Genomic DNA, 25,441 nt, shown 5'->3' on the forward strand with positions numbered 1-25,441 from the left:
CAATCCATGGTTACTGGAGTTGTTTAGTTCCAATGCTTTTTCAGTTGAGAGCTGCATGCACTCTTTGTATATGATGTAAGGTTGCAAGCGGATGTATCAGTATGAGAAACAGATTTGTGTCTGTGAGGAAACATGTGCTGAGGACTGAACTTTGCCCTGCCAAGTTGAAGGAAATTTTTGCTGTAGATGAGCAACATGGTTTTTTCCAGTTCAGTGAGCAGAGTGCTGGGGTCTGGCTCCAAATGGGAGCTTATGTCTTTCCCTGGCCATGCCCAGAGACCAGGCATTTGGCAGGAAACATCCAGCTAGTGGCTGACTGCTGCAGGAATGATCTGAGGGGAAGATGTGAATTGGGATCAGTCCAGAGGCAGTTTGGTATATAACTTTCCCTTCAGTGGTGACAGTAGCTAAAAGGGACACTTCTGCATCGTCCTAGTTGCAGTACTGGGAACACCCCAATGGCTTGGAAACTGTATGAAACAAGAAGACACATCTTTGTAGACATCTGAAATAGGGATCTGTACAGGTGCAACTTGCTTTTATTTCAGAAATCAGAGGGTTGCTTATGGTTTTGCTGCTAAATAATTTATTTTCTTAACTTAGCTATTTGTTGAGTTACAGTAAATAAACTGTTGCCTGCCTTTTATCTTGCTGTTTGGGGGATGTTAAGGTAATTTCAAGGTGACTCACAGCCAACAAGGCTTTTTGGTCTGATGGGCACAGCTGTCTTGAAACAGTTTATATAGTGCTGCTGGACAGCTCTGGCAGTATCCTCTGAAGAGGCATTTGGGTGCTAAGAGGAGAAATCACTTAGATTTTTTTAGCCTATTTGGCACTGATATACCCAATGTTGGTGTGGGAAAGGCCTGTTTCTGTCATTGGTGGTGGTGAATAATGTGGTGTGTGTTGGATAAATTGGTGGTTGCTGATCTGTGGTTTATAATTTGCTAACTCTTACTTTTATTTCCTATTTTTGCCCTATTTTGAGTGAGGGATGGATGACCCACAATATTTTTTCTGTCAGTTGTGAATGTTGACTCTATTGAGATGAAAAGAAACATTTATGTATTTCATAAGAGATACCATCCTCATTCAGTTTTGGAGTAGTCCTCCTTAAATTGTTAATCCAGTGTCCCTGGTACATTAAATTGCTGCCTGCCAAGTGGAAGCAGCTCATCTGAGTGGTTAGCAGTGGTGGTGAGCTCTGTTGAAAAAGCAGCTGGGAGAATGGGAAGGAGCAGGCTGGATGTGACTGGTGGGGGAGAGAAGCGAGATGAAAGGGATGCTGGGGGTGTGTGTGGTGTGTGCCTCTAATGGGAGAAGATGCCATCTACTACCTTCAAAAAAGTCCACCTTTGAGATTTAGCAAGGGAGATGGTAGGTGCTGTCCGGGTATGATCTTAAAGCAGAACATTTGTGTGGTCTTGATCTTTTATCCCCTTTGCTTGCCTGTGCCTAGATACATGGGAGGTCCCATTTGAGGAGATCTCGGAGCTGCAGTGGCTGGGCAGTGGTGCACAGGGAGCTGTCTTCCTGGGCAAATTCCGGGCGGAGGAGGTGGCCATCAAGAAAGTGAGAGATCAGAATGAAACAGATATCAAGCACTTGCGGAAACTCAAACATCCTAACATCATTGCGTTCAAGTAGGTTATGAAACTTGTTAGAAATATAACTTTATCATGGGAAGAGCCATTTGCTTATGTATCCTGACCAAGGTTTTTAAAACCCAGGAGCTAAGCTGTCTGTAGAAAAAAAAGGGTGGTCATCCTTCCTCTTCAATTGTCACAGATTTTGTTGAAAACAAAGCTGTGGACACCATTCTCACCTAATACTGCACTTTGCATGCAATGAACCCTACAAATCTGCGTGGTGTTAAAAGTTGAAGGAAACCCACCACTGTCACAAATGAGCTTTCTCCTGTGCAAAGCATGCAGGAATGTTCCCCTTCCCATTCAGGAAGGAGAGCTGTTAGCAGACCCTTAGCCAGGCAGACTAAATAGGCTACTCTCCTGCCCTTTGACTGCCACCTTTGAGAGCTGCTCTGGGACTTTTACTGTACTTTTACTGTGGTCCTCACTAGCTGTATGTTTCCTTTGACAGGGGAGTTTGCACTCAAGCCCCATGCTACTGTATTATCATGGAGTACTGTGCACATGGACAGCTCTATGAAGTCCTGCGAGCAGGGCGGAAAATCACCCCTCGGCTGCTTGTGGATTGGTCCACAGGGATCGCAAGTGGGATGAATTATCTGCACCTTCACAAAATCATCCATCGAGACCTCAAGTCACCAAAGTGAGACTCTAGCTACTTGAATATCCTCCAGTTGTGGTTGTCTTTTTTGTTTTCCTTGAGGAATAATTTAAAGTTTGGTCAAAATCCCCATTACTTTTTTTCCTTTTTGAAAATGGGATATTCTGTTGTTTTCTGCTTTTATATTTTTCCTTCTTATTTGTTCTTTTGTTATTTCCCTGTTTTTTTTGGAATGCATCTTTCTCATTTCTCTGTTGTGTCTGACTAAAACTATCTGTCTGGTTATATTCTTATTCCCTAGATGTTTATCACTTCTTTAGCTTGTGACATGACTGTGACAATGTGTTAAGAGCATACTTTTAGATGCTTTAAAGTGTGGTTCAAAGGACAGCTTTACTGCAGTTCTCAAATGTCCCCAGATACAGTGGCTCTTTAGTGACTTGTTAATTTGCAATTTTATCAAGATTGATTTTTGACTAGTCGCATTTAGAAGTGCATTTGAGGCACAAAACAAAACCACCCCAAAGAAAGTGAGTGTTTTCATCGGTGAAAATGCATAATCTTTGTTCTTGTACTGCAGCTGTGAACAGGATGGCCTCGTCAACTGTTTTTGTTGATGAAGACGGGATTTTCTCCCAATGTAAATGCTCATTTCTCTTGGTTTTGTTTTTTCTTCCCTCTCCTCTCTCTAGTGTTTTAGTTACACACACAGATGCAGTAAAAATTTCAGATTTTGGTACATCTAAAGAACTCAGTGATAAAAGTACCAAAATGTCTTTTGCGGGAACTGTGGCTTGGATGGCCCCAGAGGTGATACGCAATGAGCCTGTCTCTGAAAAGGTGGATATCTGGTGAGTAGTATTAACATTTAAGTATCTTCCCCTTCTGTTTCCTGGTCAAGGTTTTAAAAGCCACTTGGTTTCCTAGCACTTTACATATTCAGTGCTTTTTATTCATCCTAAGCATGGGGACAGTTTGCTCTGTGGTAGATTATTCTTTTTCCCACCTCCCTAGTGCACTGAACTCTCTTATTGAACTATAATGGAATGAACTATAATAGCTATAATGGAAAGAGAAACGACATACATGTGTAAAAGCTGTGTGTTGAGATCTGAAGGTACCTAGCGAGACTCAGTGCAGACTATCTGTGTCTTGCAGTAAGCAAATGCAACGGCTCTTCCCTGTGTCATTATTCAGATCAGAGCTTGCTTCCACTCCTGGTGCTCAGAAGCTGCCTCAACTTCTGCAGCCAGATTATTTTCACTTGCTTTCTGCCCTCTTTAGGGCCACACTTGAGCTGTAGGGAGGCCTCTACTCTGCTAGCTTGAAGGATCCAGCCAGCTTTCGCCTTCCTTATACTGGGCTCTCCTGTCGTATGTACAGCCACAGGATTATAGTCCAGTCAGTCTAACCCCTGGGAGGGATGAAACCAGGATATATCGTAAGAGTTTTTTGAATGCCTCTTTCTATCCCATGTGAAAAGTTCTGTGTACAAGGGAACACAGGAAAGGTTCAGATCTCCATGCTATTAAACAGGCTTGAGAGACGACTCGGCCTCGGATGCCTCTTCACAGTTTTTGGGGTCCTCAAGGGAACTGCAAGTTATGTTTCTGCCATGTTATTTCTGCATGGTAAATGTCAGTAGCCGGGAGGAATGCCCTTTCCCTGCTTGCCAGCTGAGATGAATTTTCTTTCTGGTGTTTTTTTCAGCTTCATCTCCCTCATGCAGCATGAAGCTGCAGGTCAAAGCCATGGGTGGTTCAGAGTGCAAGTGGAGTCACACAGCAGGCTGCTGCTGGTGTTGTAGCTCAGAGCTAGGTCATGACTTTAAGTCAGGATTTCCTGAAGGGACAGGGAAAGTCTTGTAATCTTCAGTATATAGATCTTGTGCCCACAGTGTTTTATGTGTTCATTTTGTGTGGATATAGCAGGCCTTAGTAGAGTCAGCTCTTCTAGGAGAAACTCTTGAATAGTTTTGAAAAGAAAACACACTTGTCATTTGTCTTCTGAGGCTCCTTCCTTTGTATCACAGGGTCAGGAGGAGGCATGGTGCTGCCTTTAGAGTGGCTTGGGTTAAGGAATATTGTGGTGAGCATCATGTGCAATAAAAGCTATCTTCTTGCTGTGCTGAAGATCTGGGCACTCCCTTCCTCCTTTTCTGAGTGACTTAGAGATGTTGCTTCTTGTTGCAAACCTATGGGTGTCTGGTGCAAATTCTTCTTGAGTTTGCTGCAGTCACAATTGCTCAAACTCCTCCTTGATACCCATTCCTTCTCCAAGATGAGTAAAAGTGATGTTCATGAATGCTGACAACAAATGAAAACAGCTCCTGAGCTGCTTATATATGTCTGCTCTCTTTCCTCTTTAACAGCATGCTAAAAAAAATAAAGAAATCTATAAACTTACCAGGAGTCTTGAAAATTCTTTGTCTTAATCATAAACAAATCCTTTGTCAGTTCTTAACCATAACAAAGTTGAAACCAGATAGGGTGTCCTTGTAGTTTGTCCTGTATACTTTCCTGCAGCCCAGGGGAAAATGTTTCGAGGGAAAAAATGTTCAGATTTGCTTTTTGGTCCTTCTTTCGCCTCCCCTCCCCCTCCCACCTCCCCAAGGTTTGAAGCCAATGGGCTTTGGAAGTGCAGCGTTTCTCACATGAAGTTGTGTTTCCTGACTGGTTGTTCAGACCCAGGTGGTTCGTCTGCACTTACTAAAAGCAACTTGATATTAGTACAAACCAGAAACTCACTTCTCACTTTTCACCTGGCTTGACTCGCCAGCAAGCTTGGCAGGCCTGTTATCCCACAGATGGATGAGGCAGGCAGGTAAGGTGATACGTCTGGGTTTGAAATTGAGAGGGCTGTACCTCAGCTCACATCGCAGGTGGTTGTTTAGGTACCACAAGAGTGGTGTTGGTTCTCAGCAACATTTTGTTTACCTCTGTATTGACTGGTTTGAGATGTCTTTGGTGTTTACTGAGTGAACATTGTAAATAAAACAAGTAACTGCTGTTGTTAATTAAGGTTTTGGTCCCTGTTGATCTAAGGAAGAGAAGTAGAGTGAGTTTCTTCACCTGTGCCTTTCAGTTCTTGTAATAGGAGGCTCTTTTCCAGGAAGAATTCTCTAATGATTTTTTTCCCCTTTCAGCCTACCTTTCTTCAGCACAAAAGAAATACTGGATGAAACTGTGTGTGTTTATGATACTGTCACTTAGACATGTTGCATTTGCTTCTTAGTTTCTATGTTGCAATAGTTGTAGTGCTGAGTCTCAAGCCTACCAAACTCTTACCTAGGAGTACCTGTAACAGCAGAGGGAGCTTTTGTCTAGGGAAAACAAAGTTGAAGTGTTTAAAAAAAAAACCTACAAAATCTTTGATGTGTTTTTTTCTGTAAGATACTTACCAGTTAGAAAGAACTGAGTAACTAACAGAATAACTTTTTGACTGTTCTTACCTATAAGAGCAGTCACAAATCTATCTGAGGAAAGCTAACTTCCCTTTTAATTTACCAGGAGTGAGCTTTAATCTGTGCAGAAAATGTGCTTTCAGGTTCTTTAAAACCTCACAAATAGGGAAGGGTGGGTGAAATCCAGGGTGGTTTGGTGTTCAGCCCAGTGCTGGGGCAGAGGAGGAAGAGTTACCTGGTAGGTGAAATAGGTACTCTTTGGCAAAAAGTAGTATGTAAACACACTTGCACCTACTTGAAATTTCAGATCAAACAGTGGGATTTTTTTCAAGTTCCATGTTTTTCTGTTAAATTGAATTCACACAGAAGCTTTTATCCTGATTTATTTCTTCAGGTCATTTGGGGTAGTTTTGTGGGAGCTGCTTACAGGAGAGATACCCTACAAGGATGTGGACTCTTCAGCCATCATTTGGGGTGTGGGCAGCAACAGCCTGCACCTTCCAGTCCCTTCTACCTGCCCAGATGGCTTCAAAATCCTCATGAAACAGACTTGGTAAGAGCCTGAACCCCACACTGCACAGACCCAGGGCTGGCTCCCTGCTCTTGCCAGACTCCCAGTAAAACCAGTGAAACCAGAGTCAGGGTGTTGAGCCCAGAGCAGAGGGCTCTTGAATACTCTCACACTTGCCATGAGAGCAGTAAGTTTTAACATTTTGATTCTGCATCCTTGTGGCAGCAGGCTTGGACTCCAGGAGGACATTTGTTGCTTAGGGGAAGCAGGGGGCAACCTGTCTGGTTTGCTGGGCAGATGGGTAGGGGAGGGACTGGGGAATGCTGCTGAGACAGGCTAGTGAGGGGGAAGGAATATAACAGGAGAGAAGTGGGGGAGTAGAACTTGATGGGAGCTCCAGCAGGGTAATGATTACCTCTGAGTTGGCTGTCCAGTGTGAATCAGGATTCAGAGTCCAGAGAAGAGCTGGTGGAGGGTCTGGAAGCATATGTCTTATAAGGAGTGGTTGAGGGAACTGGGGATGTTTAGTCTGGACAAAAGGAAGGGAATTTATCTCTTTCTACAGCTACCTGAAAGGAGGATGAAGAGAGGAGGTGGCTGGTCTCTTCTCTGAAGTAACAGGTGATAGGACAAGAGGAAATGGCCTCAAGTTTCAGCAGGGGAGGTTTAGATTGGATATTAGGAAAAATTTCTTCACCAGAAGGGTGGTCAGATACTGGAACAGTCTGCCCAGGGCAGTGGTAGTCACAGTCCCTGGAAGTGTTCACAGAACATGCAGATGAGGCCCTCAGTGACATGGTTCAGTGGTGCTCTTGGCAGTCCTGGGATAAAGGTTGGCCTTGATGATCTCAAAGTTCTTTTCCACCCTCGTTAATTCTATGATGCTAGAAGCAGGCAGCATGAAGGTCATCTTTAGTAGCCTTCACATAGGTGGGTGCTTTGCTGTAGCAAAGTAGGTGATACACGGTGGCTCTGTGGGAAAAGAAAATGAGATAGAAGGAGAGTAGGGGTAAAAATTCTGTAGGCTGCCTCCAGAATGAAAGGAAAGGATTCTTCACTCTGAAACCCCCTTGTAAGTGACTGGGTTTTAAACTGGACAAAGAGAAATTAAAACTTTCTTTATGGAACTGGGATTTTACAGGTATAGATATGGAAAATGCTTTGTCCTTGTAATTGCATTTGACATGGAGTGTAAGGGGTCTTCAGCATTTTCCCACTCCATGAATTTTACCAGCCATCCTCATGATGGCACAAAGGGGAAAACAGGCGAGAGCACTTATGGATCTTTTCAGGTGGCTGCTTACCCCCTGACCCTGAGCTGCAGCAGGTCATGCTGTTGCAGGATCTGTGCTGAGACTGCTCTGCCTGGCTGTGCTTCCAGGCATGGCTGCAGGAGGCAGGCTCTCAACACCGAGTACATACACTTTTATCTCCACCTAGTGGGAGTAGATGGTTTGTAGGGGAGAGGTGGCTGAAGTAGCCGTTTCTTGTCCTGGGCACCGAATCCATGCAAAAAGTCTGGTGGGTCCAGTCCTGAAGCTCAAGTACTGGTGTCTTTTCTCAAAGATACAAATGTTTTTGTACTTGAATGTGATCTTAGATGTTTAGTGCATTACAATACTTGTAGGCTCAGACATGTACTATGTGGCAACATAGAGACATTGGTGTTTTTAAACACCCTGTTTTGTTGAATGTAAATTATCATATCTACTAGATTATTGCCATTCTAAAATTTGGAAATTACCAGGATAGTGAACTTACACCTGTTTGGTCTTGACAAACAAGTTAGGAGCAGTTTCAGTTTGTATACTATTTTTCACTTTGTAAACACATTTTCTTATTTTAGATGATTTTAATCTCTGTGTGTCTTCAGAATAGATCATCACAAACCAAAGATGGTTATAAAGCAACTCATATTCAGAAAAAGACCACAAAAGCTCCTTTGCTCTAATCTGTTAGCTGCACAATACAGAGAACATGGTCTAGTGAGAAAGCCTTTCAGAATGGTAGGAGAAGCTAGCAGTGTTAACCTCACCTCATGTTTGGGTATTTGTTTTGCTTCAGGCAGAGCAAGCCCCGGAATCGTCCCTCTTTCCGACAAACACTGATGCACCTGGATATTGCATCTGCTGATGTGCTGGCTACTCCTCAGGAAACCTATTTCAAATCACAGGTAACTGTAGAATGGCTGTAGCCCATGAGTACAAGAGTTTGCTCCAAGGATCTGAGTTTGGAGGCTGCACTGAGTACAGCAGAAGTCTGGATCCGTGATTTCAGTTTGACTCCTGGGGAGAAGCAAACTGATGAGTATTTGAAAATCTTTTCCCCAAACTTTCACAAACTAAGACATCTGCTGATGTGAGTCAGAAACTCAGCATTGTCTCATTCACTTCTCCCTCAGACTGCTGACTTTAGATGTTCTGCTCCCAGCTGTTCTCCCAGTACTGTTGTACAGGAGACCATGAGACTGCTGAGAGCGGAACCATTGCATTCATAGTGAAGATGAGCAGGCAGCCAGTGGGACAAAGAGCTGTTACAGGGCAGTAAAGGGATTCTGGGACTTTCAGAAAAGATCTAAAAGTGTGTTCTCAAAGATTCCTTTGAGTCCTACCCAGGGTGCTGTTGTCTGCTTCCAAGGAGGGAATGAGAATGAAACCTTGCCTCCAGTAGAGAGGATCTATATGGTGTTGGGGTTTATGTGAGGAAGCACGTGTATTTATTCAACCTGCAAGCACCAGGGCTTTAAGGGGAAAACAGAGCTGATATCACCCTAATGACAATTGTTGTTATGAATATAGCTTTCCAAATCATAAGCCTTTCTGTTTACTTTAAATGGCAAAAGGGACAAAATGTTGTGTTAAGATGAAAAGAGCTTTAGGAATTCTTAAAAATATATGTTTTAAAAAATGCAGTTATATTTTAAGCTAATTGGAGCACAAATGAAAACACCATTAGAAAAAGCTGAACATGCTGCAATGTTGTTACCCAAATAATTGAATTACCAGAAACATGTTTTCAACCCAAACCTGTAATTTTCTGCAGACATGAAGAATGTTGCCTGAGAGTGTTTCTTTCGTGCACCTAGGGATCCCAATTCATTGTAAATACCTAAAGGTAAATTGTTTTCCTAGGCTGAATGGAGAGAAGAAGTGAAGAAACATTTTGAGAAAATTAAAAGTGAAGGCACTTGTATCCACCGGCTAGATGAAGAATTGATTCGTCGTCGAAGAGAAGAGCTGAGGTCTGTTGACAGACTTTTATGTTTCCTGCTCACTTTTCCCACCCAGCCCTTCTCTTCTCCAGCTAAATGAGCCCAGCTCCCTCAGCTTCTCTTCACAGGGCATGTGCTCTAGCCCCCAGATGTTTTCGTACACCTCTTTTACTGAGGGCCCCAAAACAGAATGCAGTATTCCTGATGGTATAAATTTGGGCAGCCTAAATTCCTTCTGAGTCCAGAAACTGAAGTTCCCATGGTTATGCCCTAGGCCTTGAGCACTGCTTGGCAGAGAGCAATCTAGAGAGAGAGAGAGCAAAATAGTAGAAACTCTCCCTGCTTTTGGGCAGTCTGAGCAGTTTGCTACAGGCAAGATGGGCAAAGGCCTGTGTGTTTACCACAGAGTGTTTCTGCCTGAGTTTTGATGTGTGTGTTGACAGCACTGAACCCTGTACATCCATCTCAGTGGGAAATGCATCTTGCAGTTTGCTGTGAGCTTTCTCTGCCCTGATACTTTCTTTGAATTAGTTATTTCCAGAGAAGTGAGCACACTCCAATTTACCAGCCTACTGAAATTCATTTTTGAACATTACACCAGCTTAACAATGAAAGCAGAATGTTTATTTAAGAAACTGTTATCTTCTGTGATACACATTCGCAAATGTAGTTGTGACAGAGAAACGCGAACCACTGCGTAGCAGTTCTATGTCAAACTTGAGAGTCTAAAGAAAACCTTGTTTAGCAGTTTTATGTAGTTGTTGATGAGTGTTCCCTAGCCCTAGGGAGCTTTTGATAGTCACATCTTTCAGCTGTGGGTCAAGATGTCTTCTGCAGCTATATAGTAATTATAGGGTCATATTGGTTTTTGTGAAATACAAAGGGATGACTTCTTTCCCTGTTTCTGTAGAAGCTGACTTAGCCCCTTCTCTGTGCAAACAGGATGTTCAGGGCTTGACCAAAGGATGCATGTGAGGCATTTCCAGCTTCTCTAGCGAGAAGTGTTGCCACTCTTTCAAGACTGAAATGCTTTCTAAATCACACAATGATTCATTGCTGTATCAAGCTCTTAGTTATCATTCACTGTTATCTCTATCTGAGGTTCAGTGCAATACAGCTGGCAAATTGGGCTTTTAAAAGGTTTTTTCCTAAAGCACCTATACTTATCCTCCTCTCTTGGTCCGTGAACTGTGGAATAACAACTTTTCCGTTTTTCAGACATGCGTTGGATATCCGTGAACACTATGAGAGGAAACTGGAAAGAGCCAATAACTTATACATGGAGCTCAGTGCTATTATGCTGCAGCTGGAGGTCCGTGAGAAGGAGCTCATAAAGTATGTATTTCTAGGCCTAATGGCATGCCATGTGTGTGGCAATATGCATACAGGATCAAAAAAACAGTGCTTCACATCTAAACTGCACAGTGGTACTTGTAGATTTACTGTCCCGTGACAAGCTCACAGTAAAGAGCTGGCAAGCAGAAAGAGGCCTCTTAAGAGGAGATTACTGCAGACCACTTAGTGCACATATCTTTAGCCAGCGCCCACTGACTGGGAGAAAAGCACCTTTCCCATATGATGCTGGCATCCTTTGGCCCCTTTGTAAAGAGAAAAGCAGTGCTGTTTCAGGACTGTTTGCTAGGGCCCTGTTCCAACTGCCTGATCTCTGCAGAGAGGATTTAGAAAAGGACTGTACCCTTTCATGCTGCATGTTGTGTTGCACCCAGCCATAGCTGAGAAACAGGCACACAGTGTGCTTGCAGTGGAGCTGTGCTTCTGTCCTGCAGGAGCTGTACTTGGATAAAGAGAGAATTGATCTGTTTTATGGGGTTTGGTTTTCTTCCCTGTGTTTCAGGAGGGAACAAGCAGTGGAAAAGAAATACCCTGGGACTTACAAACGCCACCCAGTTAGACCAATAATCCACCCCAATACAGTGGAGAAGCTGATGAAGAGGAAAGGAGTCTCCCATAAACCAGGCAGCCAGACTAAACGGTAAGAGAAACCTAGCCCTGTGCCAGGAACCAGCGGTAGATCCCCACTGAGATAAGCAGGCAGCTTACTTGCCTTTGAGTCTGATGACAACAAAGGACAGACCAAAGGGATGTTCACTCTTGGGCATGGTCTGATGCTCAGAACCACATCTGTTTAATTATTTGAAGGTAAAAGGAATGAATTCTGCCGTCCCTTCTACCTGGGCAGCTTTCTGGAGCTGTTTGGTCCATATATTTTTTTCACAGATGATGTTGCTTTGACAGGAGGTGTCTAATGTATTGTCTCAAATTTCTAACTGTCCAAGCAGGGAAAAGTTTAGATCATCCGTGACTTGAATGGTAATAAGGTGGGTGAGGAATTGTGCGAATCTCAGACAGGATGGTTTCATTACTGGGGAATTAAATTGGGATTAGAGATTTGGGAATTCATGCTGTCCTTTTCAGCTGTGTCTCTTCTGCCTGACTTTCAGTAAGTGAATTTTTTTTAATGGGAGCTGTCTATCTTATTAATCTTTATTTTCTGGGGTTTCCAGAAGTTAGAGAGTCTTGATTAACAGTAAATAATCACTTCTGAAATAATAGCCACACATGCTTCTGAAATGAGCAGGCTGGTAACCATCAGCAGATTGGGACCCTATAATGCTGAATGCATAGTAAGAGATGTGCCCTACACCAAGGTCTTAGGAAGGAACTATTTTGGTAGCAGAACATCAAAATAAGAGTGGAAAAAGGATAGTATGTGGCATATATTGGAAAAATCACCAAGAAAAAAGTGTAGAGCATGATAAGCTGGACAAAAAGGAAATTGAGTAGAGAGAATTAAATTAAACTAAATGCACAAGTCGAACAGCTGAATAAAGAGGGTAGCCTGTAGATTTTAAAAAGTGGGGTGTGCTTATGGCTGCAGCTGCCTCTTCATCCTGACTCCAAGCTGATGTCATGTCTGAGTGTGGTTTAATGAGTAACTTCTACTGACTGTCTCTCAGGCCAGATCTACTGAAGTCAGAGGGCATACCCAGCACAGAAGCAGCATCCAATGGCTCACCAGTCTCAGGAAGTCCCAAAATGTCCACGCTGAGTGGCAAAAGCCGCTACCGCAGTAAGCCACGTCACCGCCGAGGGAACAGCAAAGGCAGCTACAATGATTTTGCAGGGATCTTGAAAAACCAGCCAGTGCAAGATGATGCACCTCCTCTTCCACCTCATAATCCTTCTCATCACTCCGGCCTACCACAGCAACCTGGCCACAGCCATCCACATGGCCATCACTCACGGCTTCATGCCCATGGACAAGATATTGCCAATTGTGCAAACAACTTAAGGTACTTTGGCCCTGCAGCAGCGCTGCGGAGCCCTCTCAGTAACCACGCGCAAAGACGGATGTCTGGTTCTAGCCCCGACCTCATCTCTGCTGCCATGGAAGCAGATTGCCGAAGGAACCTGGAGAGCAAAGAAAGCAAAGCTGATCATTGGGAGTGTTGCAAAACAGATCCGTATAGTTCCTGTCTAGAGTGCAGGGAAGAGGACAGTGGTCAGGTGCAGATGTCATCTGTTGAAACAGGGATGAGCCATTCTCAATCACCAACATCTGTTTCCCTATATGAAAATGCTCAGTTCATTGAGAAGATGGATGAAGAGGGCTTTGACAGCTGTAAGTCAGCATCTGCCCTGGGTACTCCTCAGCACATGGCTTCCTCAGTGCTGCCTTGCAAAGCAAGACCCGTTCAGAAGGTAAGGACAAAATGTAGTGATTTAGAAAATCCGAAGTTTGTTCCTCTTTTCCCTGTCCACCAAAAGGAGATGTCTGGATATAGGATAGTAGCAAAGCCATGTTTCCCATGCACATAGCAGTAGAGTTACATGTACAACTTTATCTTAAAGAAATAATGCCTATCATAGAATCATAGAATAGTTAGGGTTGGAAAGGACCTTAAGATCATCTAGTTCTAACTCCCCTGATCTGGACACACATTTAATGTCAGAAGTACTGTAGGCATATTGGAGCATACTGCTAATAATGAGGGTTGTCAAATGGGGTTTTTATAGGGCCTAGGTCTGTTACTTGCAATTTAGTGAGTTTTTGTTTGAGCTGAAACTCAAGTCTACTGAATTTTTGTTGTTACAACTGTCTCAAAATGTTTTCAAGCCTTTCTCAAAACAAAGGAAGGGGTAACTACATTGTTTTGGAGGTGTTAAATATACTGTAAGTTTCATCGAGAATCTGTAGTACTGCTGTGTCTTGGAACAGGAATTCAACATCTGCCATTGTCCCGGGGACATGCCTTTTGCTGCACCTGCCAGAAACTGTCCTCTTGACTGAAAGTCATAGTTCTCCTGTGTTTATGAAGGTTTTGCAAGAGTTTGAAAAGATGTTACAGCACAGTTGTACAGAAACAGTTCATTCTTCCTGCTTCCATCCAGGTGGTGAGAGAAGTAGGAACCAGTGTGAGTGAGTTCAAAGAGTAGGAAAACTGGGCCTGGGTGTAAAACTGAAGGAAAAGGAGGATGAGACCCAGAGTGTCTTCTGGATTGTGAATGAAGGAAGGAGGACAATGGGATGGGATGAAATAAGGGACTGATTCTGAATGAAGGGTTGGCAGGTTGGGTAGGCTAGGAGGAGGCTGCAAAAACTAAGAGTGCAGGAGGTGGATTTGGATGAGAAAAGGACAATAAAGGGCTGTGCTTGCTGAGGTAGAGAATGGAACAAAACTCAAGTTTTCCTAGATGGTGAAACCCACCAGCAAAGGCTGTGTCATCCCCCATCCTGCTCCATGATGGGCTCATGCAGAAGAGGGTTGAAGTTGTAAAGCTGAGAGTGCTAGATAACCTCAATAATTTATGTGGGTTTCAGAATGGTATTAACTACTTAATTTGCTTCTGCAAAAATCTCGAATGTTATGTACTCAATACCTGCTGAAGTACCCCAGTGTATTTCAAAGCCAATCACTCCAAATTCAGAAATGGCAGCACGAAGACTGCTGGATTTCCTGGTGAGAAGATGCCTGAGCCAATCTTCACTGATGTGCAGGTTATTTTCCTCTTGTTGCAGGCTGCTGACACTGTGACTTTGTCCTGGAGGACCAAAGGGCAACCATGTAGTTGCATGTTTGTTCTTTCACCGAAGTGATACCATTCTTGTCCTTGTTTTCCGCCAGAGTGGTGATGACTCTTCAGAAGAGGAAGAGGGCGAAGTAGACAGTGAAGTGGAGTTCCCTCGTAGACAAAGGTAAAAGGTGAATTCGCTCTAATCAGTCTCTGTTGGTACAAAACTCAGGAGGAGAACTGTCATAGCACCAGGACTGAAACTGTGAGAGGTGCTGACAAAAGAACAGAACCACGTTCATTGTGTCCCGTCCACACACAGTTTTTCCCCCATGTTTGCTGGCTGTTTTCAGCCTGTTCTGAGGTGGTATCTTCAGCACAGCCTTTCTTCTGCAGGCTTTTTATAGCACAATCGGATCACACTTGATTACATTATTCAGCCTATAATAATAAGCTGCTACGTGTGTTTCACCAGATTCAGGCTTTCTGAATGTCGGGACCCTCTGTAGGCTCTTTCAAATGTTTGTTAACTGTTGCTGCAGTGGAGCAGACTCCAGCACCTTTGTAGTTGAATTCTGGTAGGATTGAAGAGCCAGGTGACAACATGGGAGATCAAATTTGGTGTTGCTTATAAAATAAGACTTGAAGGGGCATTCTTACTGAAGCCTATGTAATAGTGCGCTTTACAGTCCTATGCTCAGGAAATAGATCATGGAATTGTTGCCGTGGTTTTATGAAAGCATCTGCGTGAAGTACAGTGGGCAAATAGATTAAAGGTTGTTAGGAAGAGAGCGGAGAAGAAAATAGAATCGTGTCTGCTGTTGTATATATTCACAGCATATCTGCAGCTTGACTCCTGAATACCAGCTTCATTGCCCCAGCTCTAAGACCATGGTATAACTTGAAAAGGTACTGAGAATGTCTGACAAGAATAGCTAGAAGTGGTTTCCATAGAAAGAAGAGATTAAGTCCATGAGAAATTCTTGTCTAGGAGGAGGGGAGATGGTACTGGAGGTGCATGAAATTGTAATTTATGTGGAGAAAATGGACAGAGAATTGTACCTTTCATGTTAAAGACACTTTATGAAGGAAATGGGGGCTTAAAATGAAAAAAAGAAAGTGCTTTTTCCATCCAAAATGCTTTCAGATGTGGAGCTCTTTGTCTAGGTATGCTGTGGAAATCAAAACATAAACAAGTAGTAAGTGCTAAATTTATGGAGTATAGATCCATCAGTGGTATTGCCACTGCAGGTTTGATCTTCAGCTCAGAAACTGGAAGATATGCCAGGAGAAAGCAGGCTCTGTCTGCACACCCTGTCCTCATACTTTACCCAGGTTATGTCTTCCTGCCTAGGGTCAGAGACAACACTGAACTAGTGGAGTTTTCTCACTCATACAGTTCTTACGTGATAGTTGCTGCTTCTGTGATTTACTAACTTGGAAGACAAATTGCCTTTCCTAAATTCAATGTCATGACCTGCTGTAGCTCTCCTGGCATGATCAGGCAACTGGTAATTTGTGCTATTACTGTTCAACCCTGGTATGAAACAATTTCCACATTCAAGTAAATTACTTTCATTTTGAGTGCACATATCTAAATTCTAGCCTGGCTGTTGGGATCACTTTTTCCTAACTGAATTAGCTTGAAACTCAATACAGTTTAGGTTTGTATATTAAAGTACAGCCTTGCTTTAGGACAAAGGACTGTTAAAGAAGAGTGTGCTCCAGAGCAGATCAGCTAACATGAACATGTAGCAGACAAGCCTGAATAAGAACAGATGAATTTTAAAGATGCAGATGCTGAACTACATCATTCAAACAGTGGTAGGTTTCCATAGCTTCAAGATAAGAAAGGCAGCCCAGCACTTTGCAGAGCTCTTGCTGCCAGCCTTGCAGATCAGTTATGACTCAGCTGGAGGAGTGTTCTTAGGGTGGGAAGAGACTCTCAGAGAGTTGATGTGAAGCCTTCTATCCCTAGAAAGGGATAGAACCTTGTTTGCTCAAATATGTTTTTGGAAGCATCAAGTCCTCAGCCCAGTGTGGAAAAGCAACCAGGCAGTATAGCATGTGCTGTGCCTGAGTGATGTCTTCTAGGGAGAAGAGGATTGAGCAGCCCAGGCTGCCTGTTACAGCAGGGAAGCACTGTTCATGTTGTGCTGAAGATAGAAAGTACAGGTGCAAAACTCTGCTCTGCATGTCATGCTTCAGAAAGGAGGATGAGAATTTCACTGGTAAAACCTGTATAAGAATGTAGCAGCCACTCTGCATTCACTGCACTACTGATGTTGTGAGGGGTTTGATTGTAATATGTGCTCTGAAAGAGGGCTGCTCTTGCTACATGTCAGAAACAGAGTTCCTGATGTTTGAACAGTAAGGCTGTGCTGGCTCTCTAGCTCATTTTTACTCTGTGCAGTGACAGCACCTGTGGAAACCTGCCCACTGAGAAGCTGTAACTGTTCTGGCTGGCAGTGTGCTCCTTGGGAAAGGCTCACCCAGGGCTGAACAGGCACCAGCAATGGAGTCTGTCAAGGCCAGGTATAACAGAATAGCCAAGCGCAGCACCCAGGAGACTCTCTGCAGTTAGAGGTACTGTGATACAAGCTGAATGCTAATCTACACTCCTGGTTTGCAGACCTCACCGCTGCATCAGTAGCTGCCAGTCCTACTCAACCTTCAGCTCGGAGAACTTCTCTGTGTCAGATGGAGAGGAGGGGAACACAAGTGATCATTCAAACAGTCCGGATGAGCTGGCTGCCAAGCTGGAAGATGAGCTGGCTGAGAAGCTGGAGGACATGCTGTCCCAGACTCCAGAGATCCCAATTGAAATCTCTACCCAGTCTGATGGGCTTTCAGACAAAGAGTGTGCAGTGCGGAGAGTCAAGACTCAGATGTCTCTGGGCAAACTTTGTGCAGATGAACACAGCTGTGAGGTGAGTTGTAAGTTTAATTCTCCCCTCTTCTTTCTATTGAATAAAAACCCCCATAAATGTTACAGAAATGAATCCAAAGACCAGAAGGTTGGATGACTGTCTAAGAAATGCTGTGGTAGATGTACTATAGCAAAGCAACTGCTTAAAAAGGTCTTTCTTGTAACTGGCTAGATGAGTAGCTGGAGGAAAGTAGCACAAAGCAAACTGTACATATTTTCCTGGTCAAGATGAGCATAATGTTGGGAGGCCATCAGATTTGCAGTTGCATTAAGTGGGATAAAAATAGCACATAGATAACAAAATGGAATGGATGTAAACTGTTTGCCTCAAGCTTACCCATCAGCAGCCTTGCTGGTGAAGCTGAAATGTCTCCTTTAATGTCTGACAAGTGTTTGGGGGGGGTAGGGCAGAGCCTGCTGTGCCATCTTCTCATAACTCCATGTGTCTTTGGTAATGCTCTGACCAGGTGTTTTTCTACTGTCCCCTTGTTGAGGGGAGACAAGTGACCTTTGGGAGGGTGACTGTGCCCTGTTGTTATCTCCTGTGTGCTGCTGATCTCTCCTCTGCTGGTGGTGACCTTTGCCTGTCCGCTGTGACAGGTTGGGATGGTGTGGTTGATCTGTGGTGCAGGAATGTTGCTCAAGTCTCCACCTTTCCTTTTGCTTTGCAGAACCCAGCACAGTTTGGAGAATCAGACTGTGACTCTTCTGAAGGGGAGTGTTCTGATGCCACAGTCAGGACCAATAAGCCCTGCAGCTCTGCTACTTGGTAAAACAGATCTCCCCCAAAGCTTCCTGATACTGGCATTTTGATTTCCCTGAGATTCCACTTCATTCCCCTTCATCACACTTTACAGGAAGAGAAGATGCTTCTCCTTCCCACCCCAGGAGTGATTTGCAATAACCCGAATCTCTGGAAAATGTCCAAATGAAATTAATTCTCTTTGAGCATTTCAATCAAGAATGGCAGGGATGTATTTTATTGAATAATCTAGTTACTGTAACATGGATATTTATTTTTTTGACATTTTAACACTTTTTACTGTAAAGAGTGGATTGTATTTATAGACACACAGACTTGTTGCAAAAAAAATAAGTTCAGAAAGCAAGCACATTACAGAGAAACATCCTGGGAGTCCTGCCTGGACAGCTTTGTGTACAGATGTGGGGGGATTCTCTTGCTGCTTTCACAGGGGACCAGGCCTCATGGCCCTGAAGACTGGAGAACAGATCAAGAAAACTAAACCACTGAGTCTTATCAAATGAGGAAGCATAAAAAAGACCTTATTATAGAGTAACCTGTGAACAAAGTGTATTCAGTATAACCAGCTGGGTCATTTTTAATCAGAAGGTTGGATGTGTTCCTGGAGAATATTGGTACCGAGGTGCTAACTTCCAGGGTCTTCTGAGCTGATACATCCCCAGGAATGTAATAGTGGGTTTTATTTTAAGGATTTTTTGTTTCTTTTTTTAATCAGCATTTTGTTGTGAGATCCTGCAAATGTATTCTAACCTCGTCCTCTTGAGAATTGGTATAAGAGCACTTCTTAACATCGTCCTTGCTTCACTCTGGCAGTGTCGATCTCCAGTTGAGCAGGGAAACCTCTTTCAGATGCAGTGTGCCATTTCCCAGTTTACTTCCTTCTCTTACCTCCTGTCTGTTTCAGTCAGTCAAAATAATCAATCAAATCAGTGTTGGAAAAGCAAGAACTTGCAAACCATGGAAAGCACATTCTGCAGAGCCTGAGCACTCTTCTGGGGAGGAAACTGGAGATGCCTGTACTGGACTTGGAGAAGCAGTCTCTCACCTGCAACAGCATCGATAACCAGCAGAGAGCTGTGTGTTGAGGGGGAAGACTGGGAATCACTGGCCTAGATTAAGAGCATCAGCCCTGCTCTGTCTCTTTATTCACTGTACGTTCTTGAAAGTATTAACAGCTGCCTGCCCTTCATGTCAGGCTTTGTGCAAAATGGGTTGCACAGGGAATCTTGATGGTAGCTGTGTCTCAGGTGCACCCTGAGGCCTCTGTTTCTCCCTTAAGCTGAAACTCTGCAGGTGAAAGTGAGGATAGTACTGCTGTGTGACAGGCCGAGGCATTGGCAGATGAGAAAAATTTGTTTTCTGATAGTACTCATAGTGCCTTCCCTTCAAACACTACTCTTTTAAAACAATATTTAAAGAGAACAAAATGGTAGAGCACGATTCCCCCCCCTACCCCTTTAGCTGATGTTGCCCTGCAAGAGCTTTCACTCTGCCCTTCCTAGCGCGCTGGGTGCTGCTCTGCAGACTGGCACACCAGCCTGAGCTGAATGGCAGGAATGGACCATGGACAGGTATTTCTGTTGCTTTGTTTGTTTACATTTTATGTTAAAATACTGGTTTGAATTTAACTGTGGTAATTTATAGCCTCATGGCAAAGTGAAGGAAAATGTCTTACTTATACAGAGAGCAGTATTGTATGAGTTTAAATTATCCCATATTTTTAAATTTTTGTAGCTGGACTACACACAGATCTTAAGTTATGATGTTATTTTATTATTTATTATCATTTCTGTAGATCAGAAGGTTGGCTTCACTGCTAGCACAATTGTAATCTGTTTGTGTGATGTTATCTTCTCCCTGGTCGCTGGGGTGAATGGGAGCAGAGCTGGTCTCAGCAGCTGTCAGTAATGGCTGCGTCTCGTGGTTTCTAAGGATGCTGTTACACTGGGCCAGAGAACCTGTCAAGGCTGCTCTGAGAGGTGGATGCAGTCAGCCTCATGGTACAACTCATGGTTAATGCTGCAATGTGCTCCTTTTGCTGGTAGAGTTGACAGCTCCTGATCTCATGGGGAATGGTGATCAGGGAGTGAGTGGCTTCTGAACTGATCACAGAATGAACAAGATCCCCTGGCAAGAGCACGCAAAAGGACAAGCAGAGAGGAGGGCAGTTGCTCCAGGCAGCAGGTATGGGATTGGGATGGCCAGCAGTAGATCCACATGGTGGATTATCCGTGTAGGACCAAACAGGTTGCTGGAGAGGGAGTGACCAGCTCATACCTGCGTGCAGCAGCAATACTCAGCTCTGGGTGGAAGTAGAATGCCATTGGGGAGTGAAGCTCTTCCCTGGCTTGTTTCTTGTTTCCTCACTCTTCTCATCCCTCATTTCTCCCCCCAGATGTTCTCTGTCTCTTAGCCAGTGGCAGGAGGAGGTGGAAGGACAGAGATGGCTTTGCTGTCATGGTGTGAGAGGGATTTTGGTGTGGAATAGGCGGTGCAGATGGTCACTCAGGAGGCTAGAGGCCGAGGTACAAGAATTTAGCAATGGAGAACTGTATGCACTTAACATATGCACACAAAGAGAGAGACTGAACTATTGCATACAGAGGTTGAGACCTACCATCAAATGTCCCCCACAGCAGAGGATGCCAGACCTTATGCCCCTGGAGACACTCTGCTGCTCAGATCTGACAGGCTTCTTGAGCTCCATCAGGCAGGGCTATTCCCAGCCTGGGCAGCACTGATGTCCTGGGGCAGCCCTACAGCCAAAGGAGACCTGCCTCCAGCTCAGGCCTGTCAGAGTCTCTGTGCAGGGACTTGTCTGCAACAATTCAGTCCCTAACAAAAAGATCCCAGAGGGGTTTTGGTAGCTGTAGTCCCTTCCACCATATAATGAAAGCCCTCTGGGCCTGCAGAGAAGCTTTGATGTGTGGGATTTTGGGATCCTTCTGGGCCAGGTGGTCCCAGGTGTGTGCTGATTCCTCCCCATCCTTGCCTGGGGACACTGGCCCATTCTGTGGCCCAGAATAGCAGAGCTTAACCCTTCAGGTTATCTGCTGCCACACCTAGCTCTAGTTTCTTTACATGGCCCAGTCATTGCATTGTTGCAGTCCAGTGTTGCTCATCCTAACTGCTGCCTACTATGCAGTGTCCCTCTGGGACTGCCACTAGGGCATCCCCCCCTTGCCTAAACACGTAACGCTGTACCCATGGAGATGTAATCCCAGGCTCCTGCTGTGCACATCCCATGCCCTTGGCTGTGTGCAGGCAGGAGTGCCTCAGCATTCCCCTGCATTCTTGGCAGTCTCTGTCAGTTTTTCAGGGAGTTATATAGGCATTTTGCTTAATGAAACCTCCCCAGATCTGCACATAGACGTGATCTCCATGTTGCTGTATGGGCACCTCTGCTGCAGTTCCTCACGTTCTCCCCTAGCAGGGTATGGAGCTGAGAGGCATAAATCAGCCTGCTTTCTCCTTGCAGCAACATTTGCAGGGCAGAAGTAAACTGTGGGTTTCCTTTTCAGCATCCTGACTACCCTGATCCAGTTCTCACGGCTGCTGACAGCTCCTGAACACTAGCCTAGATTTTCTCCCAGAGCTGAATGTTGCGTTCCCCACTGTCGTGTTCTAAGTAACCATTTCATCTTGCCCCTGTCCAGTAGTGTTCATCTCCCTCCTCCCTGCTCTGTGGATTCCTGAGACAAACTTGATTTTTTTTTTGTATTGAACAGTGTACAGTGATGGAAACAAGAATGACTATCAAAGCAAACAATGCATGGAATAAAAAGCCAGTGTACTTCAACACTTCTCAGGCTGGTTTGGTGATGTGGGAATGGTTTCTTGTGTGCTTTGGGACAACGTCATGAAGCCTTTTAATAACTGTTATGTGTCTCTGAACACAGCTGAACTGGAACTACCAGGAGCTCCAAGTAGCAGGGAAGCCTTGGTTGGACATATGTAGCCTATCAATGCACAAAAGCATTGGCTGTTGCTCTTGTCAAATGAGTGATTTCTTGCAATGTGAACTGGGGACTGAATCTGCACCCATGACTTTTCATCCTGGGAACCTTGCTGTCCCACACAGTTCCAGCCCTGCTGATGGGGATGAAGCATTCAGTCTCACCTTCCTGAGTGCTCCCATCTGCCCTCTTCCATGCCAGAAAGTTTACTTTATCCTGTGAGTGGAGGGCAGACTCATGGAGAGTAGAGCAAGGAGGTGCAAATACCAAAACCCCAGAAGCAGAGTATCTAATAAGATACTATGATCTTCAGCAATGGGACAAAGACTTAGCTGCTTATTTGGAAACCTTCTAGTTACACATGAAAAAATGTGTAGGTTTTAAAGGTACTGCCAGCCAGGCACATCAATTCCTTTATTTCTTTTTCCCCCCTTAGACTTTGTGGGGAGTAGCAGCCACTGACAGAAGCAATCTCCTGAGTTCTGACACATGAATGGTACATACCAGCAGCTCACAGCTGGCCCCAAATCCTGAATGATTTTGCTGCAGAGTGCACTTAACATCTGAATGATAGAGGAAGCCTTTTATAACTGTGCAAGCTCTCCTACAGAAGGGAGAGCTTCTTCTCAACTTTGTCCTTGTATTACTGCACCTAACACCACAAGTGCATGATTTCTCATTTCAGGCCAAAAATGCTAAACAAATATGGGTTTGGAGAGGACAGGGGGAAGAAGGAGCAGGGCCTACCTAGAGCTGGGAAATGCTGCTGAAAATTAGCTGCTGATGCAGGTTGACACAGCCCTATGTGCTGTGGCCTCCCAGGCACCAAGGGATGAGGCTGGGCAGAAAACCAGCTGGCTGCTGCCACATCAGTCACACTAGTAAGACAAGCAATGAGCTGGGCTTATGGAGGGAAGGACGTGAGCCCAGTGGAGGCCTGTGCCTTGAGCTGGTAGGGAGACTGTGGTGCTTGGGCCCCCCCTGTTCAAGAGCTGGGAGGAACTAAAGGGGTTCTGGTTTGCTTTCCTCATGGTATGCTAATACTTCCCATGCGAATACATCTCCAGGGGGTTGTCAGTATCCTCAGGCAGGCTGGAGACACAGGCCAATTTAAACAAAACAGGCACATTAACTGAAGTACTCACAGAGCCCCTGTATAGTGCTCTCCGTGCAGATACATGCACAGATAAAATATTAATTAAAAAGAAAGATCCTTACACCTCCTCTTTGACAAGAAGAATGATTAAAAACTGCAATTGTCCTTGGTTCACACTGGCACAGAGCATGCAGAATATAGCCCCTGGGACAGAGACCTGTTGTGAGGCCCCAACATCTGGGGCACCTGGGCCATCACAAGCTCTTTTTGCCGTTGAGTATCTGAGTGTGCTTGTTGTCATCCAGCTTCAAGCGCTTCTTGCTGTACTTCTTGATAAGGGTCCCTGGTATCAGTGCTGCCACAGCCATCAAGAGCAGTTTGAGCAATGTGTCCCAGGAGAAAATGGCATCCAAAGAGGTGATTTGTGACAGAATGGCTCCTGTCTGCACACAGATGAAATTATACGGTGTAAGACCTGAAAGAATCAGAGCAGAAAAAGCCTGGTTAGCATCACACTAATGTAAAATTACCTCAAATATACCCTTGCCCAAGGCCAGACATAGGAGGCTGTGTTCATAATGGAAAGAATGGGGTTCTTTCTGCATTGGTATCTGTAAAATGCTCAAGACCTCCAAGTGTAAGGGCAGCACAAAGGCAAACTGCTCAATGGGGCAGAGTCCCAGCTATGACCCTGGTGCTCTGCCTTCCCCAGCCCAGTGTACTTCCCAAGGATTGGTGATGAGCAGACAGGCAGTGTCACACTAACCCCTCAGGCAGTCTCCCCAGGCCTTACCAATGAGGACGGAGAAGAAGAACTGGGACACAGGGATGTTTAAAATGGGAGCTGAGAGATTCAGAAACCAGTTTGGTGTCATGGGGAACAGCCTCAGAAACAACAAGAAGAAAAATAAGCAGCTCCTGTTCTCTTCTACCTGCCAAGAGAAACGTTCCAAATTATTTCTGCCCTTCAGACAGGAGTAATATCTGAAGGGCAACAATACTAAAGTGAAGTTTTCTTCTAACATGCCATGACATTACATCAGTCCAGAACTGATGAAAAGCTGCACATTTATGTATGTATATGTGCCTAATGATAAGCCAGCCCCTTCCATTCAAGTGGTGAAAATGGGCTGTAACCTGAATTACATCAGGAAGTCAATGGCAGAACCACCTCCAGCTGTACAACACAGCCCAAGAGTGGGCGGAGGCAGCTCTAGAGCACAGAGGCTTCCCAATCAATTCATTATATGTTACTTTTGATCCCTGGTAGTGTTCAAGGCCAGGCTGGATGGGGCTTGGAGCACCCTGCTCTAGTGGAAAGTGTCCCTGCTGTGGCAGGGGTTGGAACTGGATGAGGTCCCTTCCAAACCAAACCAGTCTGTGATTTTTTCTGGGGGGATCTGGGATTTTCCATGCACCCTCTTTGCAATCAGGCTTGCTCCCAAGAAAGCGGTGTGCTCTTAGGTTGTGCCAGAGGTCTCTTCAGACCTATGTGCTTTCATTGCTTCACAAAGCCCACAGGACAGCCTCAACCAGGGGCCGCTCTGCTTGTCTGCAGAGCCAGCGCCGTTCTTACCTTTCCTTGCAGCAGAGACACTTTATCAGGAAAGTAGTGGACGATGAACTGCTTCCCGAACGCGCCTGACAGCAGGTAGCACAAGGTCGCTCCCACAGAGGTTAGGGCTGAGCACAGCACCAGCCCAGTCCACGGCCCGAACAACGCTCCAGCCAGGACGTTCTGCCGGGGCACAACAGCCTGAGAGCCGGACGGGACACACGCGTGTGCCCTCACACCCGCTGCCTTCAGGCGGTAGCCCTGTTCCTCACCCAGCACCAGCTGCGGGCACAGGGCCCCTCTGAGATGTTGGTACCGGCTCCCACCCGGCAAGCCCCCCGCCCCGCTCCCGTACCAGGAGGCTGGAGCCAGGGATGGCGAAGCTCTGCTTGTAGAGGTACGCGGCGCAAAACAAGGCCAGCGCCGCGCCCCGGTGCTGCCGCTCGTAGTCCCGCAGCGCCTCGGCCAACTCCCGCAGCTCCTCCAGGTCCGACGGGAACCGCAGTGGCCTGAAGGGGAAGGGTGGGAAGGAAGAGCACGGGGACCCCCGGGGCGCCGGCCCGCATCACCCCCGCCGTACCCACCTGCGCGCCTGCCCGGTGCTCAGCCGCGACGACAGCAGCCACAGCCCGGCCGTGGCGGCCGCGAAGGCGAGCAGCAGGCCCGCCAGCCGCCGCCACATCCCGCGGTGCGCTGCGGTGCGGCCTCACACCCCGCGCAGGCGCGGGGCGGA

The 25,441-nt window shown here is 45.3% G+C and overlaps 2 protein-coding genes across 2 annotated transcripts in view; one reads left to right on the plus strand and one right to left on the minus strand.

Moving 5' to 3' along the window:
- MAP3K13 (mitogen-activated protein kinase kinase kinase 13) overlaps positions 1-21,900 on the plus strand; it is a 39,597-nt gene extending 17,697 nt beyond the window's left edge. The window contains exons 3-15 of the mRNA XM_031043649.2: positions 1,460-1,643; positions 2,101-2,292; positions 2,943-3,101; positions 6,048-6,206; positions 8,229-8,337; positions 9,296-9,405; positions 10,594-10,710; positions 11,231-11,368; positions 12,354-13,098; positions 14,523-14,593; positions 17,042-17,339; positions 18,010-18,107; positions 18,196-21,900. Coding sequence (XP_030899509.2) covers positions 1,460-1,643; positions 2,101-2,292; positions 2,943-3,101; positions 6,048-6,206; positions 8,229-8,337; positions 9,296-9,405; positions 10,594-10,710; positions 11,231-11,368; positions 12,354-13,098; positions 14,523-14,593; positions 17,042-17,339; positions 18,010-18,107; positions 18,196-18,232 — 2,417 coding nt within the window. The 3' untranslated portion in view covers positions 18,233-21,900. The remainder of the gene's footprint in view (positions 1-1,459; positions 1,644-2,100; positions 2,293-2,942; positions 3,102-6,047; positions 6,207-8,228; positions 8,338-9,295; positions 9,406-10,593; positions 10,711-11,230; positions 11,369-12,353; positions 13,099-14,522; positions 14,594-17,041; positions 17,340-18,009; positions 18,108-18,195) is intronic.
- A 535-nt stretch (positions 21,901-22,435) lies between these two features.
- Positions 22,436-25,434, minus strand: TMEM41A (transmembrane protein 41A). The gene is made up of 5 exons (XM_034063643.1): positions 25,293-25,434; positions 25,064-25,217; positions 24,730-24,891; positions 23,947-24,085; positions 22,436-23,628 (listed from the first exon to the last, which is right to left on the minus strand). The coding sequence occupies exons 1-5, from the start codon at positions 25,388-25,390 to the stop codon at positions 23,408-23,410; spliced, it is 774 nt and encodes a 257-aa protein (XP_033919534.1). The 5' UTR covers positions 25,391-25,434; the 3' UTR covers positions 22,436-23,407.
- Positions 25,435-25,441: the final 7 nt, after the last annotated feature.

Source organism: Melopsittacus undulatus, chromosome 6 (genome assembly GCF_012275295.1).
Source record: "Melopsittacus undulatus isolate bMelUnd1 chromosome 6, bMelUnd1.mat.Z, whole genome shotgun sequence".
Lineage (NCBI taxonomy): Eukaryota > Metazoa > Chordata > Aves > Psittaciformes > Psittaculidae > Melopsittacus > Melopsittacus undulatus.